The 22758-nt window shown below is 58.9% G+C and overlaps 2 protein-coding genes across 4 annotated transcripts; one reads left to right on the forward strand and one right to left on the reverse strand.

Annotated features, from left to right (window-relative positions):
- Positions 1 to 4361: 4361 nt before the first annotated feature.
- BAIAP3 (BAI1 associated protein 3) lies at positions 4362 to 19265 on the forward strand. 3 transcript variants are annotated; one of them, XM_053557290.1, is made up of 34 exons: positions 4362 to 4511; positions 9585 to 9725; positions 9995 to 10082; positions 10204 to 10284; positions 10541 to 10648; positions 11190 to 11249; positions 11413 to 11479; positions 11558 to 11753; positions 12041 to 12085; positions 12186 to 12263; positions 12342 to 12444; positions 12745 to 12852; positions 12929 to 13024; positions 13103 to 13206; positions 13412 to 13532; positions 14010 to 14134; positions 14212 to 14302; positions 14443 to 14499; positions 14578 to 14675; positions 14762 to 14813; positions 14932 to 15062; positions 15229 to 15352; positions 15442 to 15585; positions 15690 to 15782; positions 15881 to 16072; positions 16152 to 16220; positions 16314 to 16393; positions 16465 to 16573; positions 16830 to 16901; positions 17046 to 17126; positions 17194 to 17314; positions 17384 to 17507; positions 17584 to 17789; positions 17963 to 19265. In XM_053557290.1, exons 2-34 carry the CDS (start codon positions 9595 to 9597, stop codon positions 18064 to 18066), a joined length of 3459 nt encoding a protein of 1152 aa, XP_053413265.1. In that variant the 5' UTR covers positions 4362 to 4511; positions 9585 to 9594; the 3' UTR covers positions 18067 to 19265. The 3 variants fall into 3 exon arrangements, with proteins under 3 accessions (XP_053413265.1, XP_053413266.1, XP_053413264.1); XM_053557291.1 differs by having other exon boundaries at positions 9610 to 9725; XM_053557289.1 differs by having other exon boundaries at positions 4376 to 4511; positions 9565 to 9725.
- Positions 18085 to 22747, reverse strand: TSR3 (TSR3 ribosome maturation factor). The gene is made up of 6 exons (XM_053557303.1): positions 22562 to 22747; positions 22250 to 22469; positions 21667 to 21860; positions 19879 to 20052; positions 19686 to 19749; positions 18085 to 19434 (listed from the first exon to the last, which is right to left on the reverse strand). The coding sequence occupies exons 1-6, from the start codon at positions 22671 to 22673 to the stop codon at positions 19263 to 19265; spliced, it is 936 nt and encodes a 311-aa protein (XP_053413278.1). The 5' UTR covers positions 22674 to 22747; the 3' UTR covers positions 18085 to 19262.
- Between the last annotated feature and the right edge of the window lie 11 nt (positions 22748 to 22758).

Here is a 22758-nt window from a genome sequence, read left to right on the forward strand (position 1 = left end):
TGGGGGTGCAGACCCTCACCAGCACCACCCCACTCCGTGCTATGCTGCCCTGCCTAGAGGGGCTGCCTCACTTTCACCTCCATCACCCAGCATCAGACCCTCCATGGCCAAGGATGTCCCCCTTGAACCTAAGTGGAGTCCCCTGCACCTCCTTGGCTCCGTGGTCCCTGGCTGCCCGAGGTGAGAATCCTCTTCAGAGAGCAAGGATACCAGGTGCGTGGCAGTGCACCACTTGGCATCTCCCAGAAGCACCCAGGACTGTGTGACTGGGGAGCCATTGCCATTCTGTGGCCTCAGGAGTTGGGCTGACCACACTTAGCTCTGGCTTGAGGGTGGGTGTCCCAGGGCCCACTTCCTCACAGGAAGGCATTCTGCCTTTGCCTTTATGGAGAATGTAGGTGCCTACAGCTGCCAGCTCTACTCAGGCCCTCACCAAAGAGTGAAGACAGACAGAAGCAGCCCCTGCTGGGAAGCGGACTCTGACACACCCACCCAGACTTGAGGCTGGCTGGGCTGAAGGAGGCAAGGAGACCTGACCACAACATGGGAATGTTGGCTCTTGGCCAGGCTCCCCATGGCCCCCTTACCCTTCTTGACTGTCCAGCAGGGGCACTTGTCCATTCACCTACAGAGGCCCCTTGGGCTCCCTAGTAAGCCCGGGCACAACCATCACTCCTGGGAGCAGCTGATGGAAACCTCTGACTTGTGGTTGCCATGACAACAAGTTGCCAGGTTGGAAGGCCTGAGCACTGACTTACACCAGCTGAAACCGGTCTGAGCCAGCCGGGGGATGGGAGGAGCAAGGGGTGCTGGCTTTCAGGGTGTCTTGCCTTTTGCTCAGGAGAGTGCCTGCCCCATCTGAGGGATCCTGACTATGGACCATTTAGTGGGTAAAGACAGAGCAGCCCAGCCCAAAGATTTTTGCAAAGTAACAAGCACAGGGCATAAGGAGACTGCAGAGCGCTCATATGCAGGCCTGGGCTCCTCCCTCACTGGGCCTCTGCCCATCCAGGGCAAAGCCAAGCAAGCCCTCCCCAGAAGGCAGGCAGGGCCGCACCCCAGGAGGAGGTTCTGCCTTTACCTTTATGGAGGATGAGCTGCCAGCTCTGCTTGGGCCCCCACCAAAGGGTGAGGGCAGAAGCAATCCCTGCTGTGAAGGGGGCCCTGGCACACTCCCTCAAGCCAGAGCCAACAGGAAGGAGTCACTGGTGATTATGCTCCACGCTGGTCATCCCCTCACCCAGGCCTCAAAGAAAGTAGGGGCCGGCCTGCCTGCTGGGATCTCCCACCAGTGGCCTTTGTTTTGGGGCCTGGCAGGAGGCTGTCCTGGGCCCACCTTTCTGCCCCCGCTCCACCCTGGGACTCATAAACCTCAGGCCAGCAGTGCAGCAAGGCCCAAGGGCACTTCTGTCCAGCTCGAGATGGTCATCTTCAGCCAGCTCCACTGGCACATGGAGCCCAGAGTGAATGTCTTAGGCAAGAGACCAGTCCTGGGCAAGGACCTCCTACCCACAGCCCCTCCCTTCTGCCAGCAGATATATACCCCATGTGCATACCAGGGTTCCTGCTGTCCTCAGGACAGACGGAACAGACAAGGACCTGGCTGGCCAGAGTCCCTGGGCTCTGACCCCACCAGTTCTGGATGCCCCACCATCTGCCCCTTCCCACGTCCTCTGCAGGAATTGAGGGGCCGGTGGGGGGCAAAGAACAGGGGAGGAGCTTGGCGGAAGACTGTGCCTGCAATTCTGAAGACTACCACCAGTGGACAGTGGTGCAGGACTTCCAGCTGTGGTGGACATCTGCCTCTCTGAGTTGCCCGTGCTTGGGCACTTGAGCATCATGGGCACATGTCTCCTGGCCCTGCCTTGCCAGACCCTTCCACCCCAAAGCCCTGAGTGTGTAAACATAGCTAGGCTTGGAAAGTGGCTTTTCTCACTTTGCACGAGCAGTCCCTAACCACTGACACACCTCCCCATCCTATCCCTATCTTCCAGAGCAGAGCAGCTGTAAGGACCTGGGTCTGAGGGCAGATGGACCAGGGTGATTCCTCAGAGCAAGGACTTTGGCTCAGGTGCAGGGTTGGTAGGCACCCACCCTCTTGTCCTCTCTCCTGGCACTAGATCACACACAAAGACTGGCTTCCACCCCCAACCTACAGGTGGGGAACCTGAGTAACTGGAGGGACTGGGACTGACAGGCTGAGTGACACTTGCTGGGAGCTGAGATCAGCCCAGGGGGCACTACTGTTATCCCCATTTTACGGATGGAGAGATTGAGGCATGGGGCAGTGGAAGGGTGTGCTGAGGCAGGGATGAGCAGAGGCAGCAGGGGCTCTAACCCAGGTCAGCCTGATTTCACGCTCAAAGCAATCAGGGAAGAATGAAGGACTTGGTCACCAAATGGGCCAGAGCTCATTCATACAACACCACACACACAACACTGAATGTCTGTGAAGAAAAGAGCTCTGGAGATTATTCTATCCTGGGGAAACCAAGGGCCAGGGCTGGGTTTGGGGTCGAGCTTGTTCCTCTGTGGCTCCAGATAAGCCCTTCCCATCTATGGACCTTAGTTTCCCTACCAGTAAAAGAGGGTGGTGAGAGGTCTCCAAGGGCCCTCCCATCCCCGACAGACTGCGATGTTAAGTCTTGAGGTTGGTTCTCCACATGGGGGGGCCATGCAGGGGGCCCCTTCCCTGCAGCCTGGCAGCTGCCCCTCCTAACTTCCTGTTTACAGCAGCTGCGGTCTTATCCCTTCACCCCAAAGCCACTGTGGTCACCATGGCAACCAGGTCCACCATTTGTTCCAACAGGTTGGCAGAGCCTGACGTAAGACTGCAGAGGTAGGAGGCCCTGGCTCCACGATCCTGGCTCAGGGCTCATCAGCCCCTTGGGAGGGACATTGCTATCCTGGCCCTGACTCCCCTTCACTGCTAAGTGATGTTTAGGGACAGCTGCTGGGCACAGGGTCTGCCCCCCTCCCTGGCTCACCTAACATCTCTGTGTGGAGCAGTTAATACATTTCCTGAGCCCTCTGCCATTTACCTGGCTATACTGGGTGAGAATGGAGGAAGGACCTGAGGGCTGCATGTCCTGAAGGAGAGCCCACCCTGCTGTCCTGTCCCCACTTCCCCCATTCGCATTCTCTGTCCCCATCCTGCACAGACAGGCATGGGCTGGGCAGGGATGTGAAGCCCCATCACAGTAGAGTCTGCCCCATCCTGGGTGAGGGGAGCAGCCCCCTGTATTCTCCCTGGGCTGGGAACAGAGGCTGCACTGCCCCTTCCCCCAGCTCCTCTCCCCAGGGCCCAGGAGGCAGCAGCTAAGGCAGGGCCCAGAAATAAAGGTGCACTTACCCTCAAAAAACATGATCCAAGCAAGGGACCCTGCATCAGAAGTCTGTCTGGCCTCTGGCCCCCTGAAAGTGGACCACCCTTGTCTCTGGGCCTGAGCCATGGTGGGCTCCAGGCCTTCTGCTCCTCACCCTGGTTAGGGTCCCACGACTAGGGTGGGGCCCTCAAGAGTGAAAACTTCTCCAAAGTCTAATCCTCCTAGCCCCAAAGTGCTGCATGCAAGCATCCAGCTGTACCCAGCCAGATTCAGACCCATGATCTACAGCCACTTTGAACCTCTGACATGACTGAGAACCTCTGGGGGTGCCCTAGAACAGAGTTTAGCACTGTGGCCTTCCCAGTCTGGTCCCATGTGAGACGAGAGTTCAAGTCTGAGAACAGCTGCGGTGAGGTCACCCAGGCAGCTGCCTGGAAGGGGCCCGCGGGTGCAGTTCAGAAGGGGGTTCCAGCTGCAACTGGGCCTCGGAAACCTCACCAAAGCTATTGAAAGGATAACCTCAACAAGTAACCGAGTTGTCATGGGCGTCCCTGAAGTGACTGCCCCCGTGCAGGCTGCCCCCCTACATAGAAAGCTATCAGGCCCGCGGTGGCAGAGTCCCCGGACGCAGGCCGCGCCAAGTTGGTGCAGGGACAGAGCTTAAACTGGGAGGACGACTCTGGAGATGGCTGCGCAGCCCTTCGAGAAAAGTCTACGCTGAGGCATGGCACGTCATGTTCGGGTCCGGTGACTGTTTGTGGGGGCCCCGGGGAGGAGACCCCGCCGACAATACCACGCTCAGCCCCCTCCCATATCAGGAATTAGCGCGCAGCCACACGAGGGTCCACACGCGGAGCCGAACCGGCTCCCCTCTCTGCGACCATCCGAGGGTCAACTGACCGCCCCGTGCCGCCCTGCACCCCAGGAAGGGGACTTTTCTTGCGGACCCCAGGCGGATTGGACGGGGGTTGGGGGAGCGGCGGCGGGCGGGGCGAGCGCCGTCCGACCCCGCCCTCTCCCCGCCCCCGCGCCCCCCGCCCGCCGCAGCCGCGCGGGGCCTCAGCGGCGCTGGGCCGCAGTGCTCAGTCGCTGGCGCGCGCGGCTGCGGGCGTTCACTGTGCCTCAGCGTCCCGGAGCCCGTGCCAGGAGTGCGACGCACCGGGAAGCCTCCCCACCGGGCCCACGGTGAGTGCCTCGGGCTTCAGCCTATACCGTCGGGCCGCCGTCGGGGCTCGGCCCTGCGCCTGCATCAGGACAGACCGACGGACAGCTGGCCGCCGCCCCTCCAGGAGCCACTCCCTTGGGCCCTGTTACCCAGGCGCCAGCTCAGTGCTCGCCACCGACCCTGGGGGGGGGGCGCGCGGGGGAAGTTTCTGAGGCTGTGGGCGGTGGGAAGGTCTGGAGGGCGCCCCCTTGCCCCTGGGGAAACTGAGGTCGCGCGTGCTTCGAGGGGCGGGCCCTCGGGGCATTTCTTCTGACGCCTTGCTCTCCCTTCAGAGCTGAGCGTGCAGGGGCAGGCGCGGCTGCGGGTCCGCACTGCGGACGGGCAGGGGCAGCGGGCAGGGGCAGAGCCAGATCTCAGCGCCGCGGGGCTCCCCCGACCACCAACCCCTACCTCCCGCCCCCGCTAACCAGGAACCAGGCTTTGACCCAGCGCTCTCCTCCCCCATGGAGACCGAAGACCGGGGTTGGGTCCTAAGATCCCGGAGACGCTCAGAGCTACCCAGCACCCCTCCCGGGCTTGGGGAGGAAGACACCCCCAGCGCCCCAGTCTCTCCCACCCTCCCAATAAGGTGCCAATCCTGATAGTGTGCACCTTAGTCCTCCTGAAATCCGGCTGGCGCAAGCTCCGCGCGTTACCTTCCTGCCCTGCCTGCCACCAGTTAATTTCAGTGTCACTCCTTCCAGGGCTGGGGGCTCTGGGGAGGGCGTAAAAATTATACACACCAAACCAGTTCCCAAACTCCTCCTGGACCCCCTGCCCTCTGGTTGGAGAGAGACCCTGATAGAACAGGGAGGAGGAGGCAAGGCTCCCGCGGGTCACCACAGTGACGGGAGATAACTAGGAGTGGGCAGGGAGGTGGCAGCGGAGTCAGGTGAGTAGTGACAGGTGAGGGGCTAAGAAGGCACCCGACGTCCCTGTCACCTGTATCCCTGCCAAGCCACCTGCTGGCTTCCTGCTGCTCTCTGGCCTCAGGAGCCCACTTGTTAAAATGCGCATGCCAGTATTAGAGTGCAATGAGACCCCCAAGAAGCCTCACTGGGAGGAGCTTGCCAAAGGTCCTGCACTGTGCAGCAACCATCGGGGGTCAGTGAGACCCCAGGAAGATGCCAGCAGGAAGTCCCCAGCATCCGGTGAAAGGGACTAGGCAGGATTTCGGTGGGGAAGAAGAGCAAAAGGGAGCCGTCCACAGCCAGTATGGGGGGGAATCCTCACCCACCTCCACCAAGGGTGGTGTAGCAGTCCCCCTGCCCCCAAGGGGCACTCTGCAGGTGGAAACTAGGAAGGCTGACCAAATCCCTCAGCTCAGCTGTCCCCAGACTCATCCACCTCAGAGCCATTCAAGCCCTCAAATGCCCTGGCAGGAGACAGCTTAGCTTAGGTTCTGGTTTTTTTTTTTTTTTTGTAGAGACAGACTCTCACTTTATGGCCCTCGGTAGAGTGCCGTGGCCTCACACAGCTCACAGCAACCTCCAACTCCTGGGCTTAAGCGATTCTCTTGCCTCAGCCTCCCGAGTAGCTGGGACTACAGGCGCCCACCACAACGCCCGGCTATTTTTTGGTTGCAGTTCGGCCGAGGCCAGGTTTGAACCCGCCACCCTCGGTATATGGGGCCGGCGCCTTACCGACTGAGCCACAGGCGCCGCCCAGGTTCTGTTTTTTTGTTTTTGTTTTTTGTGTTTTTTTGAAACAGAATCTCACTTTGTTGCTCTGGGTAGAGTGCTGTGGTGTCACAGTTCACAGCAACCTCAAACTCTTGGGCTCAAGTGAGTCTCTTACCTCAGCCTATCAAGTAGCTGAGACTACAGATGCCTGCTACAATACCCAGCTATTTTTAGAAACAGGATCTCACTCTTTCTCAGGCTGGTATCAAACCCCTGAGATCAAGTGATCCATCTGCCTCAACCTCCCAGAGTGCTAGGATGACAGGTGTGAGCCACTGCACCTGGCGCTTGAGTTCTGGGTTTGAATCTTGGCGCTAGGCAATCACCAGCCGTGGGCTGTGAAATAGGACATGTCATCTGCTTTGTAAAATGTTATTCCCCATTCAGCCCAGATCTGGGGGCAGCCGGAGAATGAGCCACATGATCAGGTGTAATTTGCCAGTGCTGGCCCTTACTCTGCTCACTGATACATGGTCGGAGTGTCTAGGCCTGAGTGGGGTGTGGGTACATTCTGCTCCACGTTTCTGTCCAAGCACAAGAGGCACAGAGATGTGAGAACCCATGAAGGAATTACATCCAGGCCCCCGAGGCAGCCAGTGCTTCCCATCCGGTCACAAACGGGAAGACAGGAAAGGCCCACTGTTCATTGTTCATGGCAGCTCTGGATGAAGTCGCTGGCCAGGACACTGTCAGAGGCCTCTGTGGCAGATGTTACGAGGGCCCAATCTGTGGGGTGCAACGAAGTTATCGCTGCCCAGGCAGCCCAGGGGTTCCAGGGTCAGGCACCTCTTCCAGACACTTATGCCAACCTGTCACTGTTGTCCCTGTCCTGGCAGCAGGCTGAATGGGGAGGTGCAGGAGCTGCAGTTTGGGTGGCCCAGCTGGACCCCAGCTCTCAGGACATCCCAGAAGCTTAGCACTTAGACATCAAAGAAACCTGGACTTGCTGGCTCTGTGGGTTCTTAGGATGGGTTCCTAAGCTGGCCCTCCAAACACTCATCTGGGAGGGGTGAGTGGAACACTCGCCTCCCTTGGGCTGCTCTGAGTATAGCCAGAGAGATGCAGGGTGGAAGATGAAGGAGGGCATCTGGACCCCGCTTTCTACCTGGAACAATTTGTTGTCAGACACCCCACACACGCCCTGCAGCTCAGCCTTAGCTCCTGCCTCGTATTTGTCTCTGGGCCCACAAGCCCCTGTAGCCCCTGTCACATGCAGATGCAGCCGGCGGTTGCCCTGGCAACAGCTCAAGCAGTGGCTGCTCCACAGGCTTTGGGGGGCTGCGGGGGTGGGGGGGAGTAGCCTCTTTCGCTCAGCTAGAGAGAAGAGGAGGCCTGTGACTCCCGGCTGCCTAGGGAATTCACAACTGGCTTCAGGGCCAATGGCTTCCAGAAGTACTACGCCCAAACATTGGGGTCCCCCATCTGTTCCACAGGGGAGGCACTGACAGGCCTGAAGGAGGTGAGGCCCGCAGTGTGAGAGCTGCACACCCTCTCCTATCCTCAGCTCTTGGGTATGGCCAGATGAAAGCCCCCTAAGCCCAGGGCCCATGGGCTCACTAGCTGGCTGGAGCATTAGGGAACAGGATGCAGTGTTATTGAGGGATTCAGGCTGAGTTGGGGGGCACAGAGCAGGCATGGTGACCTGGACCACCATAGACAGACTGGGAGCAGGGAGCTTGCTTAGAAGATCGGCTTAGGACTCACCAGTTCCAGGTGTGCACAGACTTAGCCCTGCCCCCAGCTCAATCTGAGGAGAAGGCAGCAAGGGATGGTGACAGAACTGGTGACAAATTATCTGAGGGCTGGCCTGGCACGCAGGGTGGGGAAGACAAACCAGGAGCTCCTGGGCAAGTTCAACCTGCTTGGCCTCCATTTCCTGTCTTGCTAAGTGAAAGTGACAGTGGCTCCAGCCATGGTGGGTACTCAGTGCTAGAGGTGCCCTTGGTAGGTGGACAAATGGGCACCAACAAGGAAAGGAGATCCATACCCTGTAGTGGGCTGGGAAGCACAGCATGTGCTGCAAGCCAGAGGCCCAAGGGTGGGGGCTGGAGAGCAGAGGTGGCCTGGCTGTGGGACAGTTTTCATGGGGAGGAAGGGGCCTCCCTGGGGGTAGGGGTGCACAGGGAAGAGGAGGGTATGGGTGAGTGGAAGAGGGGCTCCAGAAGCCATGGTGTCTTAGCCATCATCCTGCCCTTCCTCTTGGGATTTGCAGGGAAAACTGAGCCCCAAGCCTTCCCTGGCACTGGCAGAGGGCAGGGAGACGGGAGGGGAGGGTGAGTGAAGGGAGTGTGGCAAGACCAGAGGGAAAGGAAGAAGAAGCAGAACAGCCAGAGCTCTGGTGAGAGCCCAGGAAGCACCCACTGCCGCGGCTGCCTAGGCTGCTAGCACCTGCCCTCTGGGCCAGGACTGAGACTATGCCCCTTCGGCTTCCCAGCCCCCACCCAGGGCTGCCAATTTGTTTGATCCAAGCCCTGGCCTCCACGTGGGTTCTGGGCCGAAGGACCAGGTGTGGGCTGGGCCTTCCAGGGAGCTCCAGGCAGAAGTCTGCTGTGCCCAGGCTGAATTCCTCAGTAGAGGGCCACTCTCTGTCCCAGCCCGAACATGGAGGCTGCTCCTGCTGCTCAAGGCAGGATGGGGAGGGGGCTTAGTTGCCATGGCAACATGAGGATAATCAAGCAGATGGATCAAGAGCGTGTGAGAGCCACAGCCCCTACATCCACCATTTTAAGGAGAGGGCTTAACTCGGCTCCTGGGGCACTACCTCCCCTACCCCACTGCCCTGGAGTGTGTTGACTGGGCCCTGTTGACTGCGGCTGTCTTAGATGGGTGAGGACCCCTGAGCAACCCCCTCTGTGGCATCCTAGTTACATGAGCAACTGCCCTGGACACATGGCTGGGGCCCAGGCCACAGGCTTCCTTGCTGGAAGGAACAGGAGCCCACTGTGCCTTGCCCACCTGTGCCTTTCTCACCTATGCCCTTCCCACCATGGTACCCCAACGTCTGGGTTGCCAGCCATCGTTTTGGCCTCTGCATAGAAAGCCTGAGTACCAGGCACCTGTCCAGCCCCAGTGCAGGAAACCCATCCTTCCCCAGTGAGACCCTGGAAGCTTCAAGATGGAGTCCCAACCCAGAGTGGGACCACCTAGCAGCTTCCACCACCACATCCCCAAAGCTACCCTGCAAGGGACTTGTGACTTGCCAGTTCCCCAGTAGATGTGGCTATAAGAACTCTACACCCCCCTGGGTGCTGGCACCAGCCAGAGCTGTGGGAAAGCTCTGAGCCCCCGCTGACCTCTGCATGGACAATGCAGGGCAGTGCTCTCTGCCACAGGTCACTGCTCTCTGCCATAGGTCACCGCTCTCTGCCATAGGTCACCGGCCATGTCAACCCTGCAGGAGATCAAGAGCAGCGTGCTCAGGCAGGTGCAGGTGTGCCCGTCCTTCCGCCGCAGGACTGAGCAAGAGCCAGAGAGCACCAATGTTGGCCTGCAGGAGCCTGCCACAGGGGCCTGGTGGGTTCCCAAGGACCCAGCATCACAGGGTTGTATCTCGGCTGGGCAGGGATTAATGGGAGGCTCGGAACCTGAGGCCCTGGCACACTGGATGGCATCCTGCCCCCACTCCAGATGGTCCCAGAGTCATGTGTCTGTGGCTGGGACCAGGCACCTCACGTGGGCCAATAGCTCACCTCAGTCTTTTTTGCAGATTTTTTTGGCTGGGGCTGGGTTTGAACACACCACCTCCAATAATGGGGCCGCCCTCACCTCGGTCTTTCTCCCAGGAAACCCACGGATGGTGTGGAGTTTTTTGCACAGATGCGCCTCATCCTCAAGAAGGGGGAATGCAGACAGGGCCTTCCATGCCCTGAGGTGAGGATATGCCCCAGCTGCAGCCCAGCTAGGGGCGCTGTCCTCCATCCTTCCTGGAATATCCACCAAAGCACAGCAGCAGGGGCAGCCTCAGAGGCTCTCACACTGGCACCCCTCACAGGTTCTCTTACGCAGTAGCTCTCCAGCCCCTGCAGAGCCTGTGGACCCCAACCGTGGCCTGCGAGCCTTAACCCAGGAGGAGGTAAGAGGGAAGTCTGGCCTCAGGGAGGGTCCCAGCCATTTATGAGCACATACTGTGTGCCCATGGTCTGGGGACAGGTGGACAGCAAAGGTGGGTGGGATGGGTGGGTGAGGAGTGGAGGCCCCTTGGGTGCACAGGGGCTAGGCATGGCCAGTGGAGGAACTGCCCAGGTCTAGGGCTGGGCACTTGGAGTAGACAGGAGGAGCCCAAGACCCCCGACCATGACAGAGCACTCTGGGCCTGCTCCCCTGTGCAGGAGGAAATGCTTTACGAGGAGGCCTTGTACACAGTCCTCTACCGTGCAGGGACCATGGGTCCTGACCAGGTGGACGACCAAGAGGCCCTGCTGGGCTACCTTCAGCAGGTGAGCCCTGTCAGCTTGCTTTGAGGAAGACTGAGACCACTTCCCCCCACTGATGACCTCCTCCCCTGAAGCCACGCAGCACACATTGCCCCCCATCTGTGTACAATGCACACATATGTACATACATGTAGCATCCAAGCTGACAGAGGCACACAGAAGGCTGGATGGACACCCACGGAGACACACACAGAGGACACAGAGATTAGGAAGGATGGTTATACAGATTCTCCCAGAAGGATGAGGAGATGGACACACACACCTTCCCTCCTCACCTGTGCTTGTTCTGAATTCTGTCCCCGGGCCAGCATACCAGGACTCCATATTTCTGTGCACACACTGTCTGTCCATGGATGGGACTCACACTCCTTGGTACAAACCCTCCAGTTGCTTTCCCAGACAACACAGTAGAGCGGGTTTCCATGACTCTACATGCTGTGAGGTCTGAGGTCAGCCCCTCTTGACTGGGGATGAACCTGGGAGGGGCCAGCCTTGCTTCAGTGGTCCTCTTGGCTGGGCTCTCCCACTTGCCTGCCCTCCACAGGTCTTTGGTACCAACCCTGAGGAGCATGCTGCAGCCATTGAGCGTGTGAAGGTGGCCAAGGTAAGCCTACCACCTGCCTGGGCAGGGACTGACCAGAGCAGTGCCCTCATGCTAGAGCCTAGGAGTGTTAGGAGCATGGCCAGGCCCTGTCATGTCCATTCTGAGCAGGTATCCTGAGAGATGGCTCAGCCCTGCCAGGCCCTCTGTGCCCCTCTACCCACAGGCCCCGACATATGCCCTAAAAGTCTCTGTCATGCGTGCCAAGAACTTGCTGGCCAAAGACCCCAATGGTGAGTGAGGACCATGGACCTGGGGAGCCTGGAGGCTGGGGTACAGGGTCAGGGGCTGAGGCATCTGCCATATCCCAGGCTTCAGCGACCCTTACTGCATGCTGGGCATCCTGCCTGCCTCGGGAGCCTTACGGGAGCCTAGTGCGCAGAAGGAGCATCGTTTCAGCTTCCGAAAGGGGAGCAAACGCAGTGGCCCACTGCCAGCCAAGTGCATCCAGGTCACTGAAGTCAAGAGCAGTACCCTGAACCCTGTTTGGAAGGAGCATTTCCTTTTGTAAGTTCCCCCAGCAATCTTAATGGCTGAGTGTCCACATGGGGTGGGTGGCTCCAGACCCAGGCTGTGCCCAGAGGGTGATGACTCATAGCCTGCTCCAGGGAACTCTGAGGTGGGAGCTGGTCTTAGGCCCATTTTCTAGAGGAGCAAATTGAGACCTAAAGAGGGGCATGGTGCCCTGTGGCCATATAGCTGATAACAAGTGGCAGTGCCAGGATTTGAGGCCAGGCAGCGCTGGACTTCTGGCACCCCTGGGACCTCCACGAGCATCTCTGTTCTCCTTATAGTGAGATTGAGGATGTCAGCACGGACCAGCTGCACCTGGACATCTGGTACAGGGCCTGGGAATGGGGCCTCCGGGAGGACCAGGCTTGTCTGGACTCCCAAGCATGGGGATTCCAGACAAGCCTGGTCCTCCCTCCCTGCCCCCAGGGATCATGATGATGACGTGTCCCTGGTGGAAGCATGCAGAAAGCTGAATGAAGTCATTGGCCTGAAAGGCATGAGCAGGTACAGTGGAGGGACCCCTGGTGCCCCAGACCTGTGCCCCAAGGACTAACAGTGTGATACCCATCCTGCTGTGGCCAGGTACTTCAAACAGATTGTCAAGTCAGCCCGTGCAAATGGGACAGCCGGGCCCACTGAAGACCATACCGATGACTTCCTGGGGTGCCTCAACATACCCATCCAGGTGGGCGGGCACAGGAGGGCTGCAAACGTCTGCCAGGCACTGGTGGCCCAGCCTTCCTAGGGTATTTCCAGCGGCAGTGTCCTGTGGTCCCCAAGAGCCTCCCACCTCCTGGGGTTGCTGGGGCACCTCAAGGGGCAGGGGAACTGCTGGGAGGAGCTTCTCGCGCTTGGCTGCCCGCTGCTCCTTCACTGTGGGTCTGTGGCCCTTGTTCACACGGGAAGGGACGATGAGGCCCTGGCTGTCCTGGCGTGGGAGGAAGACAGGGGCGCAGCCTCTTGCGTTTGACTCTTACCTCCCCAGGAGGTGCCTGTGGCCGGTGTCGACCGCTGGTTCAAGCTGGAACCACGCTCCAGTGCCTCCCGCGTTCAGGGAGACTGCAACCTCGTCCTCAAGCTAATCACCACACAGGTGAGGGGCGTTGGCACTCGCCCTGCACCCCTGCCAGGCCTGGGCAGGCCTGGTTACCGCGGGCTCTGCGTTCCAGAGGGACACGGCCATGAGCCAGCGGGGACGATCGGGCTTCCCGTCCTACTTACTGCTGCTCAGCCGGCTGCTGCGGTTCGAGCACCGAGCAGAGGAGGTAGCTGGCGCCCTGGGGATCCCGAAGCAGGGCTGGGCGGCTCCCTCCCTTCCACTCACACCAAACCTCTTCCCCCAGCCCAACTCGAGCAGCTGGCACGGTGAGCTCAGCTCGCCCGCGGCCACCATCCTCTGCCTGCATGGAGCCCAGAGCAACCTATCGCCCTTGCAGTTGGCAGTGCTGTGAGCTAGCAGGGAGGAAGGAGGGGCTGTTTGGGGCGGGGCGTGTGGGGGTGCTGTGAGCGGGGACAGGGGCAGGGAAGAGGTGGTACCATTAGTGGGTGGGGCGTGAGACCCCTGCTGTCAGTGGGCGTGGCAGGTGGTGGGCGTGGGTTGAGGGGTGAGGCAGGGGCGGGGCACAGCCTAACCGAGGGTCCTGCCCTGGTAGACACTGGGAGGTCAGCAGCCGCCATCATCAGAGCTGCACGCTAGATTACGGCTACCTGCTGGGGCTGCTGGAGGATATGCAGGTGCACTGGGAGGAGGCGGCCTCCCTGCCCCAGGAACAGGTGGGCTCAGACACTGGCTTACTAGCTTTTAACGGAGGGAGTGCTGTGGGCTGCGCCTGGGTGCAGGGTCTCAGCAAGAGTCATGGGGCTGATAACTAGTGGACAAACCGACGAACTGCCTGATATGGGAGAGAGCAAGGTATTTGCTCTAAGGAGATGGGAGAGGGCAGCTGTAGCCTTCAGACAGGGCTGTGGGGACTATCACCAAGGTGGTGATAGCCTGAGCAACAGAGTGGGCACTTGTAGGACAGGCAGAGGGGACAGCAGGTGCAAAGGCCCTAGGGTTTGCCTTTGCAGTGAGGGGTTTTGGGGGAGTTGTGGAAGCTGAAAGAGGGTATTCCTCTAGGCACAGCTGGGTGGACTTGGATGGCCCCACAGTGGGGTGGGTCAAGGAAGGAAGAGTGTGTCTCAGCATCAGTGGCCTACCAGGGCTGCTGGCACTGGTGTCCTCAGCTCTGAAGGGCCCTTTCTCCCCAGGAGGAGAGCCTGGCTGACAGCTTTTCCGCCTTCTCTGAGTTTGGGCTGCAGCTGCTGCACCAGCTCCGAGACTACTTTCCTGCCACCAACAGCAGGGCAGTCTGCCGTCTGGAGCTGCTGCTGAAGTGGGTGCAACTGCTGTGTAGGGGGTGGGGCAAGACTGGCAGGGCAGGCTCCCAGTCAGTAGGCTGCCTCTGCCCAGGTGTCTCAGCAAGCTGCAACTCTTCCAACCCTCTTTCGAGATCTGTCCCTTTGAGACAGAACTGAACATGGACATTGCTGCTGCCTTAAAGGTGTGTTTGGAGGCCCAGTCTGGGCCAGTCTCTTGGGCCCTGCCCTCCCTTCCCCTCTCCTGTGGTGCTAGCCCCAGACCTGTCACAACTCTCTCTCCTCCCTCTGACCCACTATGCTGCCTTGGTGGCTTCTGTTGCAGAGAGGCAACCGTGAGTGGTATAATAGAATCCTGAACACCAAGAGTCCTCGAGAGCAGGTGTGGCTGGAGAGAGGGGCTTGGCTTTGTTGGGTGAAGGTGGGCTGAGAGGTCAGTACGAGCTGGGCTTCCTTGCAGCCTGGGGCCCAGCGCCTGCCTGGACTTATCAAGCTAGCAGATGCCGTCTACAATGATCTGCAGTCCTGCTTCAGCATCTATGCCAGCCTGTTTCACAGGTGGGCCTGGGTGCTGGGGTGCAGGGACAGGTGGGAACCAACAGGGCCTGCTGGCAGGAAGGGTGGCTGAGATGTGTCCTTTACAGCATCCTCAAGGTGGACTTCTTCACCCTGACATTCCGGCAGCTGGAACGTCTGGTGAGGAGTCCCCAGGCATGACCCCAGTGCCCGATGGGTGTCCTGGGCAGTGGCAGGAGGGCCCCTGGCTGAGAGGGGTCTGGGTTTCCTTGTTGTCTGACTCCGTTCTTCTGGGCAGGTGGCTGAGGAGGCATGGGTCCTGACAGAGGAGCTGAGCCCCAAAATGACCCTCGAAGTAGCCTCGGGGATCTTTGAGCTCTACTTGACTCTGGCAGACATTCAGCGTTTCTGGAGCAGCATCCCTGGTCGGTGGGTGTGCCCTCCCCCTGCTACCAAGACCCTGTAGATAGGCTCTGGGACCAGCACCATGGCCCTGGGAGGGAGGTGCTTCTGAGTAGTCCCTGGGTGTGAGCTGAAACAGGCAGGTTTTAGGTGTCTGAGTCAAGGACAAGCCTTGACCAACCTCCCACCACAGGGACAGCCGCTCCCTGGCCCTAGCCAGCATCCACACCCAGTTCTTGCCAGCTGTGAAGCTCTGGCTGCAGGTGCTGCGGGATCAGACCAAGTGGCGGCTTCAGGGAGCTGTAGACGTGGACACAGTGAGTCCCCAGGCCTGAGAACACTGGGGCACGTCTGGGCTTCCCAGCAACACAGGCCTCCCAGCAACCTAGGCCTTCTGCCTTCCCAGCTGGAGCCCACGGACACTGCCTCCAAGCACAGTAGCTCTGCGGCCACTGCTAGCCTCTGCTTCAGCCACATCCAGGAGCTCTGGGTCCGCCTGGCATGGCCTGACCAGGCCCAGGCCCAGGTGCTGGGCACCCAGCTCAGCCAGGTGCTTGCATGCTGAGGGGCAAGAATAGGCGGGGTGGTGTTGGGGTAAGGGCAGCAGGCCCAGCAGAGGGGGCCAACAGCTCCCCAGCTCCTTTCCCACCCCAGGATATGTGTGAGGCTGTCCTTTTTTACACGGAGCTGCTTCGGAAGAAAGTAGACACTCAGCACAGGGCGGCTGGTGAGACAGTCAGTGAGCCGGTAAGAGTCTGGGCAGTGGGGCAGGCAGGAAGGAGGCTGGGTAGGCTTGCCCCACTCTGGGCCCCAGGCCCATTCACCTCCGTTCACACTTTCCCTAGCTCTGCGTGGTCCTTAACAATGTGGAGCTTGTGCGCAAGGCTGCAGGGCAGGCCCTGAAGGGCCTGGTGTGGCCAGAGGGGCCTGTGGGGCAGGAGCGGGTACTGCCCCGGTCCCTGCTCAGCTGCACACAGGTGCTGGATGAGGACCTGCAGCGGGAGGCCCATACGGTGACAGCACACCTAACCTCCAAGGTGGGGAGACAGGACAAGGCCTGGGTGTGGGGGCCGTGCCTGTCGCCCCTGCCCATGCTGAATGCCCCCCTTCATTCAGATGGTGGGTGACATTCGGAAGTACATGCAGCACATCAGCCTCTCTCCTGACTCCATTCAGAATGAGGAGGTGACTGCCAGGTCCAGGGCAGAGTGGGGGAGGTGTGGGTAGGGGCAAGTGGGGTTGTAGGGCCAGGCCATCCCTGAGAACCCCTGTCCACAGGCTGTAGCCCCACTCATGAAGTACCTGGACGAGAAGCTGGCCCTACTGAGCGCCTCGCTGGTGAAGGAGAATCTCAGCAGGTGTGGCTGTGTGGGTGGCCATGTGGGCAGAGGGGCAGGTGGCCACAGGTCCCTGACACTGTGTCCTGCAGGGTTCTAGAGGCCCTTTGGGAGCTCCTCCTGCAGGCCATCCTGCAGGCACTAGGCACAAACCACGATGTCTCTGCTGACTTCTATGGCCGCTTCCACTTCACACTGCAGGTGAGGCCATGTGGAGATGCCTTTGCCACTAGCCCTTCTCTTGAGTCCTTGCAGCCCCTGCTGCATGCCCAGACACCCCTGCCAGAGGTTGGGGAACAGCTACTACAGTGCTTTCTCCCAGCAGGGTGCAGTTGTCTAGCCTCAGGCACTGGGAGCTTCAGATGCCTGGTGTGAGAAGTGGTTCAGCCTTGGTGGGGCTTGGAGTCCCCCTGTACAACCAAGCTCTCTGAGGTCTCTCCTCCTTTTCTTGCCTCAGGCCCTGGTCAGTTTTTTCCATGCTGAGGGCCAAGGTCTGGCCCTTGAGAGCCTGAGGGACGGCAGCTACAAGGTGAGGCCAGACTCTTCTTGCGGCGTGAACTTGAGGGACCTCAGTTCAAACCACTGCTGCACTAGCCATGGCCTGGAGCATGAAATGGCTCCCCATGCAGCCATGAGGAGTAAATAAGGTCATCCCCTTCCAACACCCCTGTAGAGGCTGGAGGAGGAGCTGCGGCTGCACAGGTGCTCTGCCCGGGAGTGCATCGAGCAGTTTTACCTGGACAAGCTCAAACAGGTAGAGGCCGCTGCAGATACATGCCCTGTCCTGGGAACCCCAGTCCCACTCACTGGCCTTTCCACAGCGGCCCCTGGAACAGAAGCGGTTTGGCCGCCTGAGTGTCCGCTGCCATTACGAGGCAGCTGAACAGCGGCTGGTGGTGGAGGTGCTGCACGCGGCTGACCTGCTCCCCTTGGATGCCAATGGTGAGGTGCAGTGGTGTTGGGGTGGATGCAGAGGGCAGGGCAGGCCAGCTCATGGCTGTGCCCCACCAGGTCTGAGTGACCCCTTTGTGATTGTGGAGCTGGGCCCACCACACCACTTCCCGCTGATCCGCAGCCAGAGGACCCAGGTCAAAGCCCGGACACTGCACCCCGTCTATGATGAACTCTTCCACTTGTGAGTGCCCTGCACTGCCTGAGCCTTGGCCCCATGTTCCCCGAGTAGGGCTCAGGTGATAGACCTCTGTCTACAGCTCTGTGCCTGCAGAGGCATGCCGCCGCCGTGGAGCCTGTGTGCTATTCACCGTCATGGACCATGATTGGCTGTCTACCAACGACTTTGCAGGAGAGGCAGCCCTCAGCCTCGGTGGCGTCAGTGGAATTGCACGGCCCCATGTGGGAGGGGCCTCGAGGGCTCTGCAGCCTGTCACCCTGCACCTGTGCCGGCCCCGAGCCCAGGGTGAGTGAATATCTAGGCCAGCAGTTCTCCACCTATGGGTTGCAACCCCTTTTTAACAATGAAAATATGTTGCGGCATTAGGAAGGTTGAGAACCACTGATCTAGGAAGTGGTGGGGGCTGAGGGGCACCCAGGTCTAATACCAGATCCCACAAACCTGTCTACCACCTGCAGTGAGGTCAGCGCTGAGGATGCTGGAAGGACGCAGCAACAAAGAGGCACAAGAATTTGTGAAGAAACTCAAGGAGCTGGAGAAGTGCATGGAGGCAGACCTCTAACCCCCACCACCTGCTGGCTGCCAGCCCCGGCCCTCCCCTGAATGCCCTGTGGCATCCTCCTGCTCACCCATGGCCAGCTTCATGCAGCCAGGGCCCATGGCATCCCTCCCCGCTATGTGATGTGTGCACTGTGGCTGGAACCCTGGCTTCCGTCTGCACTAGCTGCGTTTCTTTGGTGTGTGCTGTAAACTCCTTGCACCCCAGCTCCAAAATCTGGGCAGCCAGATCAGCAGGATCTGGCCAGAAGCTGCCCCTTGGACACAGATCAGACTATAGAAGGCCCAGCTACAGGTGGGCTTCTCCACCCACTACCTGAGGCTCTACAGCCCATGGGTAGGTGAGTGGGCAGGCACCTGATCTTGGTGGCTTTGCTCCCCAGGGGACACCCAGCAATGACATCTTCACCATTGGAAAGTGCAGGGGGATAGGAGGCTATGGGTACAGTGAATAGAGGCCGGGGCACTGCTCAGCATCTTGTTGTCAGTCAGACAGAGACCAGCCCCTACCCAAATGCCAAGAGAGCCTCAGCTAAGAGCCCATCTTTTGTCTCTCCTGGGGAGGGCAAGGCCTCCAGAGGCCAACAGGGCAGGAAGGTGTAGGGTTGGGTTTGAGCAGCCCAAGCTTTGGAAAGAAGCAGGTCCTGGGACCCAGCTTGCAGGGCACAGGTGAGAGCATGCTGTGTTCAGCAGCCCTTTCCTGGCCCTGGAATCCTCCACTCAAAAGTGGAAGTGGAGAAGAGGTTTGCTAAGTACTATCAGCCTCTGCTCCCCACCTGGCTTCAGGACTGTGAGAGGCTCTTGGGGGTCACTCTTTGAGGCCTAGTATATCAGCCAAGGCTAGTGGTCCATGTAAGACACTGTAGCTATTTTTTCACATACATGTATATGACCACACAGGACTTATTCCATGGCCCAGACCCTTCTAGCCAGGATATGCCTCACTACAGGCCAAGAATCCCTTTCAATCCTCCCCCAGGCTCAGTGCAAAGAAACAGACTCACACTGGGGCTCCTTCCTGGCCTGTAGCTTCATTGCCAGAGCTCCGAGGCAGGACTCAGAGCAAGGCTGTCAGCAGCACAGGGCAAGAAGCTGCAGAGTTCAGTTCTCCACAGGGCCAAAACAGCCAGACTTGTCTGTATTTCCTTGTCTCTAGATTGCCTCGTCATTCAGTCTCTGAAATATACGCACCTGCAACCTTCAGTCTCTCTGTCGTTTCTTGATTCCTTTCCAAATCTTGGTTGGGCCCCTTGCCTCAGCCCCTTGTTCCAGAGTCTCCTCCACTTTGGAGCAGCTGCTGCTGTCTCCTTCTTTCTCAGTGTCAGACTCTTGTTCCTCAGGCTCATCACTGTTATCAGTGTCTGGGGGCAGCCTGGAAAGGAGGAATATGTTCTCCAGGGATGTCATCCCTGGGCAGCCGGAGGCTACCTCTCTAGTGCATTCAACTCCCCTTAAGCTGAGGACAAATTCCTCTTATTCCCTATATACTTTCCAAGAGAACATCCACTTCCTATTTTTCAGTAAGAAAACCATCCATGCCCATGCAGGAAGAAGGGGAAGGCCAGAGGTTGAGAAGCACCCTGGATCTGAGTGATCACAAAACTGGGAAACTCCAGGACCTACCGGTTGCTGGCCACAGGCCTGTTGGGGTTTGCAAACTCTCGCCCTGAATCCACATCAAAGGGGTCTGAACCAAGACAGAAAAGTGACTGTTAAGTGAGTGCAGAGCACAATCAAAGCCCCAATCCTTAAGTTTTTCAAAAGGAAGTGGCAGGCCTGAGGGTCGGGTCTCAGACCCCATCATGCCAGGCCTCACCTATCTCCTCCTCAGAGCTCTCCTTTGCACTGGCCAAGAACTCCTGCTCTGCTTGCAGCACCTCCTCTGGGCCACTGCAGGCTGCATACTTGTCCAAGAGCTGGCGATTCAGGTCCAAGAATCCCTTGCCCCACTTAAATTTCCGCAGCAAAATGACAGCAAGGTCTGAAAAGCCTGAAGGTGCAAGAAGCAGGAAACTCTGAGATGCTGACGATCCCTTCAAGAGTAGACCCTGATTCCCCTGGTTGCTGGGTGATGGTACTGTCCCAGGTAGGTGCAGGGTCCCACCAACCTACAGCCTTGATGGCCCTACCAGTGCCCATCTTCCACCTCCCTTACTGCAATCCCCTCCCCTTTGCCAAGACACACAAACATCCCCACTAAGGCTGCCCCTATGCCTCCTGGGTCTCTACCTGGGGCTCTTTATTTATTTATTTATATTTAATTTTTTTTTTTGGTAGAGACAGAGTCTCACTTTACCCTTGGTAGAGTGCCGTGGCCTCACACAGCTCACAGCAACCTCCAACTCCTGGGCCCAAGCGATTCTCTTGCCTCAGCCTCCGGAGTAGCTGGGACTACAGGCGCCCGCCACAATGCCCAGCTATTTTTTGGTTGCAGTTTGGCCGGGGCTGGGCTTGAATCCACCACCCTCGGTATATGGGGCTGGCGCCTTACCGACTGAGCCACAGGCGCCGCCCTTAATTTTTTTTTTTTAAGAGACAGAATCTCACTTTGTCGCCCTTGATAGCGTGCTATGGCATCATAGCTCACAGCAACCTCCAACTCCTAGGCTTAGGCAAGTCCCTTGCCTCAGCTTCCTGAGTAACTGGGACTACAGGCGCCCGCCACAACGCCCGGCTATTTTTTGTTGCAATTTGGCCGGGGCTGGGGTTTGAACCTGCCACCCTCGGTATATGGGGCCAGCACCCTACTCACTGAGCCACAGATGCCGTCCCTATTTATTTTTATTTTTTTTGAGACAGAGTCTTACTATGTCATCCTTGGTAGAGTGCTCTGGCATCACAGCTCACAGCAACCTCAAACTCTTGGGCTCAAGTAATTATCTTGCCTCAGCCTCCCAAGTAGCTGGGACTACAGGTGCCCGCCATAACACCCGGCTATTTTTTTTTTTTTTTTTTAGTAGAGACACAGTTTCACTTTATTGCCCTCGGTAAAGTGCCGTGGCATCACACGGCTCACAGCAACCTCCAACTCCTGGGCTTAGGCGATTCTCCTGCCTCAGCCTCCCATGTAGCTGGGACTACAGGCGCCCGCCACAACGCCCGGCTATTTTTTTGTTGCAGTTTGGCCAGGGCTGGGTTTGAACCCGCCACCCTCCGCATATGGGGCCGGCGCCCTACTCACTGAGCCACAGGCGCAGCCCACCGGGCTGTTTTTTTGTTACAGTTGTCATTGTTGTTTGGTAGGCCCCAGCCGCGTTCAAACCCACCAGCCCCATTGTATGTGGCCAGGGCCCTAGCTGCTCAGCTACAGGAGCAGAGCCAACCTGGACCTCTTTGGACCCCAGATTGTGAGAATGACTGAGCAGTGCTGCCTGTGATGATGACAACCCACACACCAGCCCTCATGGGGCAGCTTCTCCATTTTGCCTCCTCCTCAACTACACATGACAAAAGCTTAAAGTGGGACCTGCCACTGAAACCCTGGTCTGTCCTGACCACCTCCCTATAAATCCCTCACATTCTCCTGGGATCCTCCCACAGAAAGCACAATGGCTGGAGTACAAAATGACTTCAAGTCAGGCTGTTGTCAGGCCCTAAAACTCACCTACTATGCAGAAGGTGGCAGCAAAAGCTTCCACACAGGAAAGTTTGCAGGGCCGGCCGTAGTTCACTGGGTTGGCAGCCACCAAGTAGGGCAGCAGCCGAGAATGGCTCCCTCGCATCTTCCCAAATGGTGTCTCATCCAGTCGGGCCCAGGAGCAGTCGATGACAGCAACCCCAGACTGTGCCACTAGCTGTCTGTTAGGAACAGTGTATAGTTATATGTCCTTACAGACTGGCCTCACCAGGGACAGAAGGACATCATTCTCTATCTCCAAAGACCCCTAAGGGCAGCTGTTTGGGATACCTAGACCATGCTCATTTATTCACTCAACAAACGTTTATCCTGGACCCTCCTACACCCAACGGCTCTGCACTAAGCAATGAGAGCAAACTAGACAGACACATTCTCTGCCCACGAGCAAACTAGACAGACACAGACTCACCCACGTAGAGGGTGCGTGTGTAAGATACACAAGTACAAATAAGTGAGCCGAAAACAACGACGCACTGGAAAGGGGGAGGCTTATTAAGAGCAGACAGGGAAGGCCCATGCCGCTCCCAATCCCCAGGGCTCCCACCCCTACCTGTCCGCCGGCGACACGTACTGGGCGCCCATCGGGCTGAGGACTAGGCCGCCAAACCTGTGGCCCAGGCGTAGGCAGCGCACCAGCCCCAGGCGGGCCAGCTTGCGACCCGTGCAGCGCCGGGGATCGCAGTGGCCCAACTCCCACATGGCCAGCGCACAGGGCAGCGCTGCCGGGCCTGGGTCGTCCCCGCCCTTGGCTGCCTCTGGCTCTACGGATGCTATGCCGGGAGAAAAAAGGGCAGCGACTCAGCGCGGGTTCCGCGGGCGGCTCTCGCCCCGCAGCCCGCTCGCTGCCCCCCGCCCCGCTCACCGCGCAGCGCGGCGCCAACCTCCTCGGCAAAAGACTCCAGGGAGCGGTCTGGGAGGTGCCGAGAGTGGCTGCTTTCCCCTCCAGACCTGCGCATTGCCCTCCTGCGGCCCATGACCGGCAGCAAGGATTCCCAGACCCTGGGGACTCCGGTACGCAACTCCTAAGTCTCCAGCCAAGCCGCGCGGGTCTCTGCGCAT

Source organism: Nycticebus coucang, chromosome 12 (assembly GCF_027406575.1).
Source record: "Nycticebus coucang isolate mNycCou1 chromosome 12, mNycCou1.pri, whole genome shotgun sequence".
Lineage (NCBI taxonomy): Eukaryota > Metazoa > Chordata > Mammalia > Primates > Lorisidae > Nycticebus > Nycticebus coucang.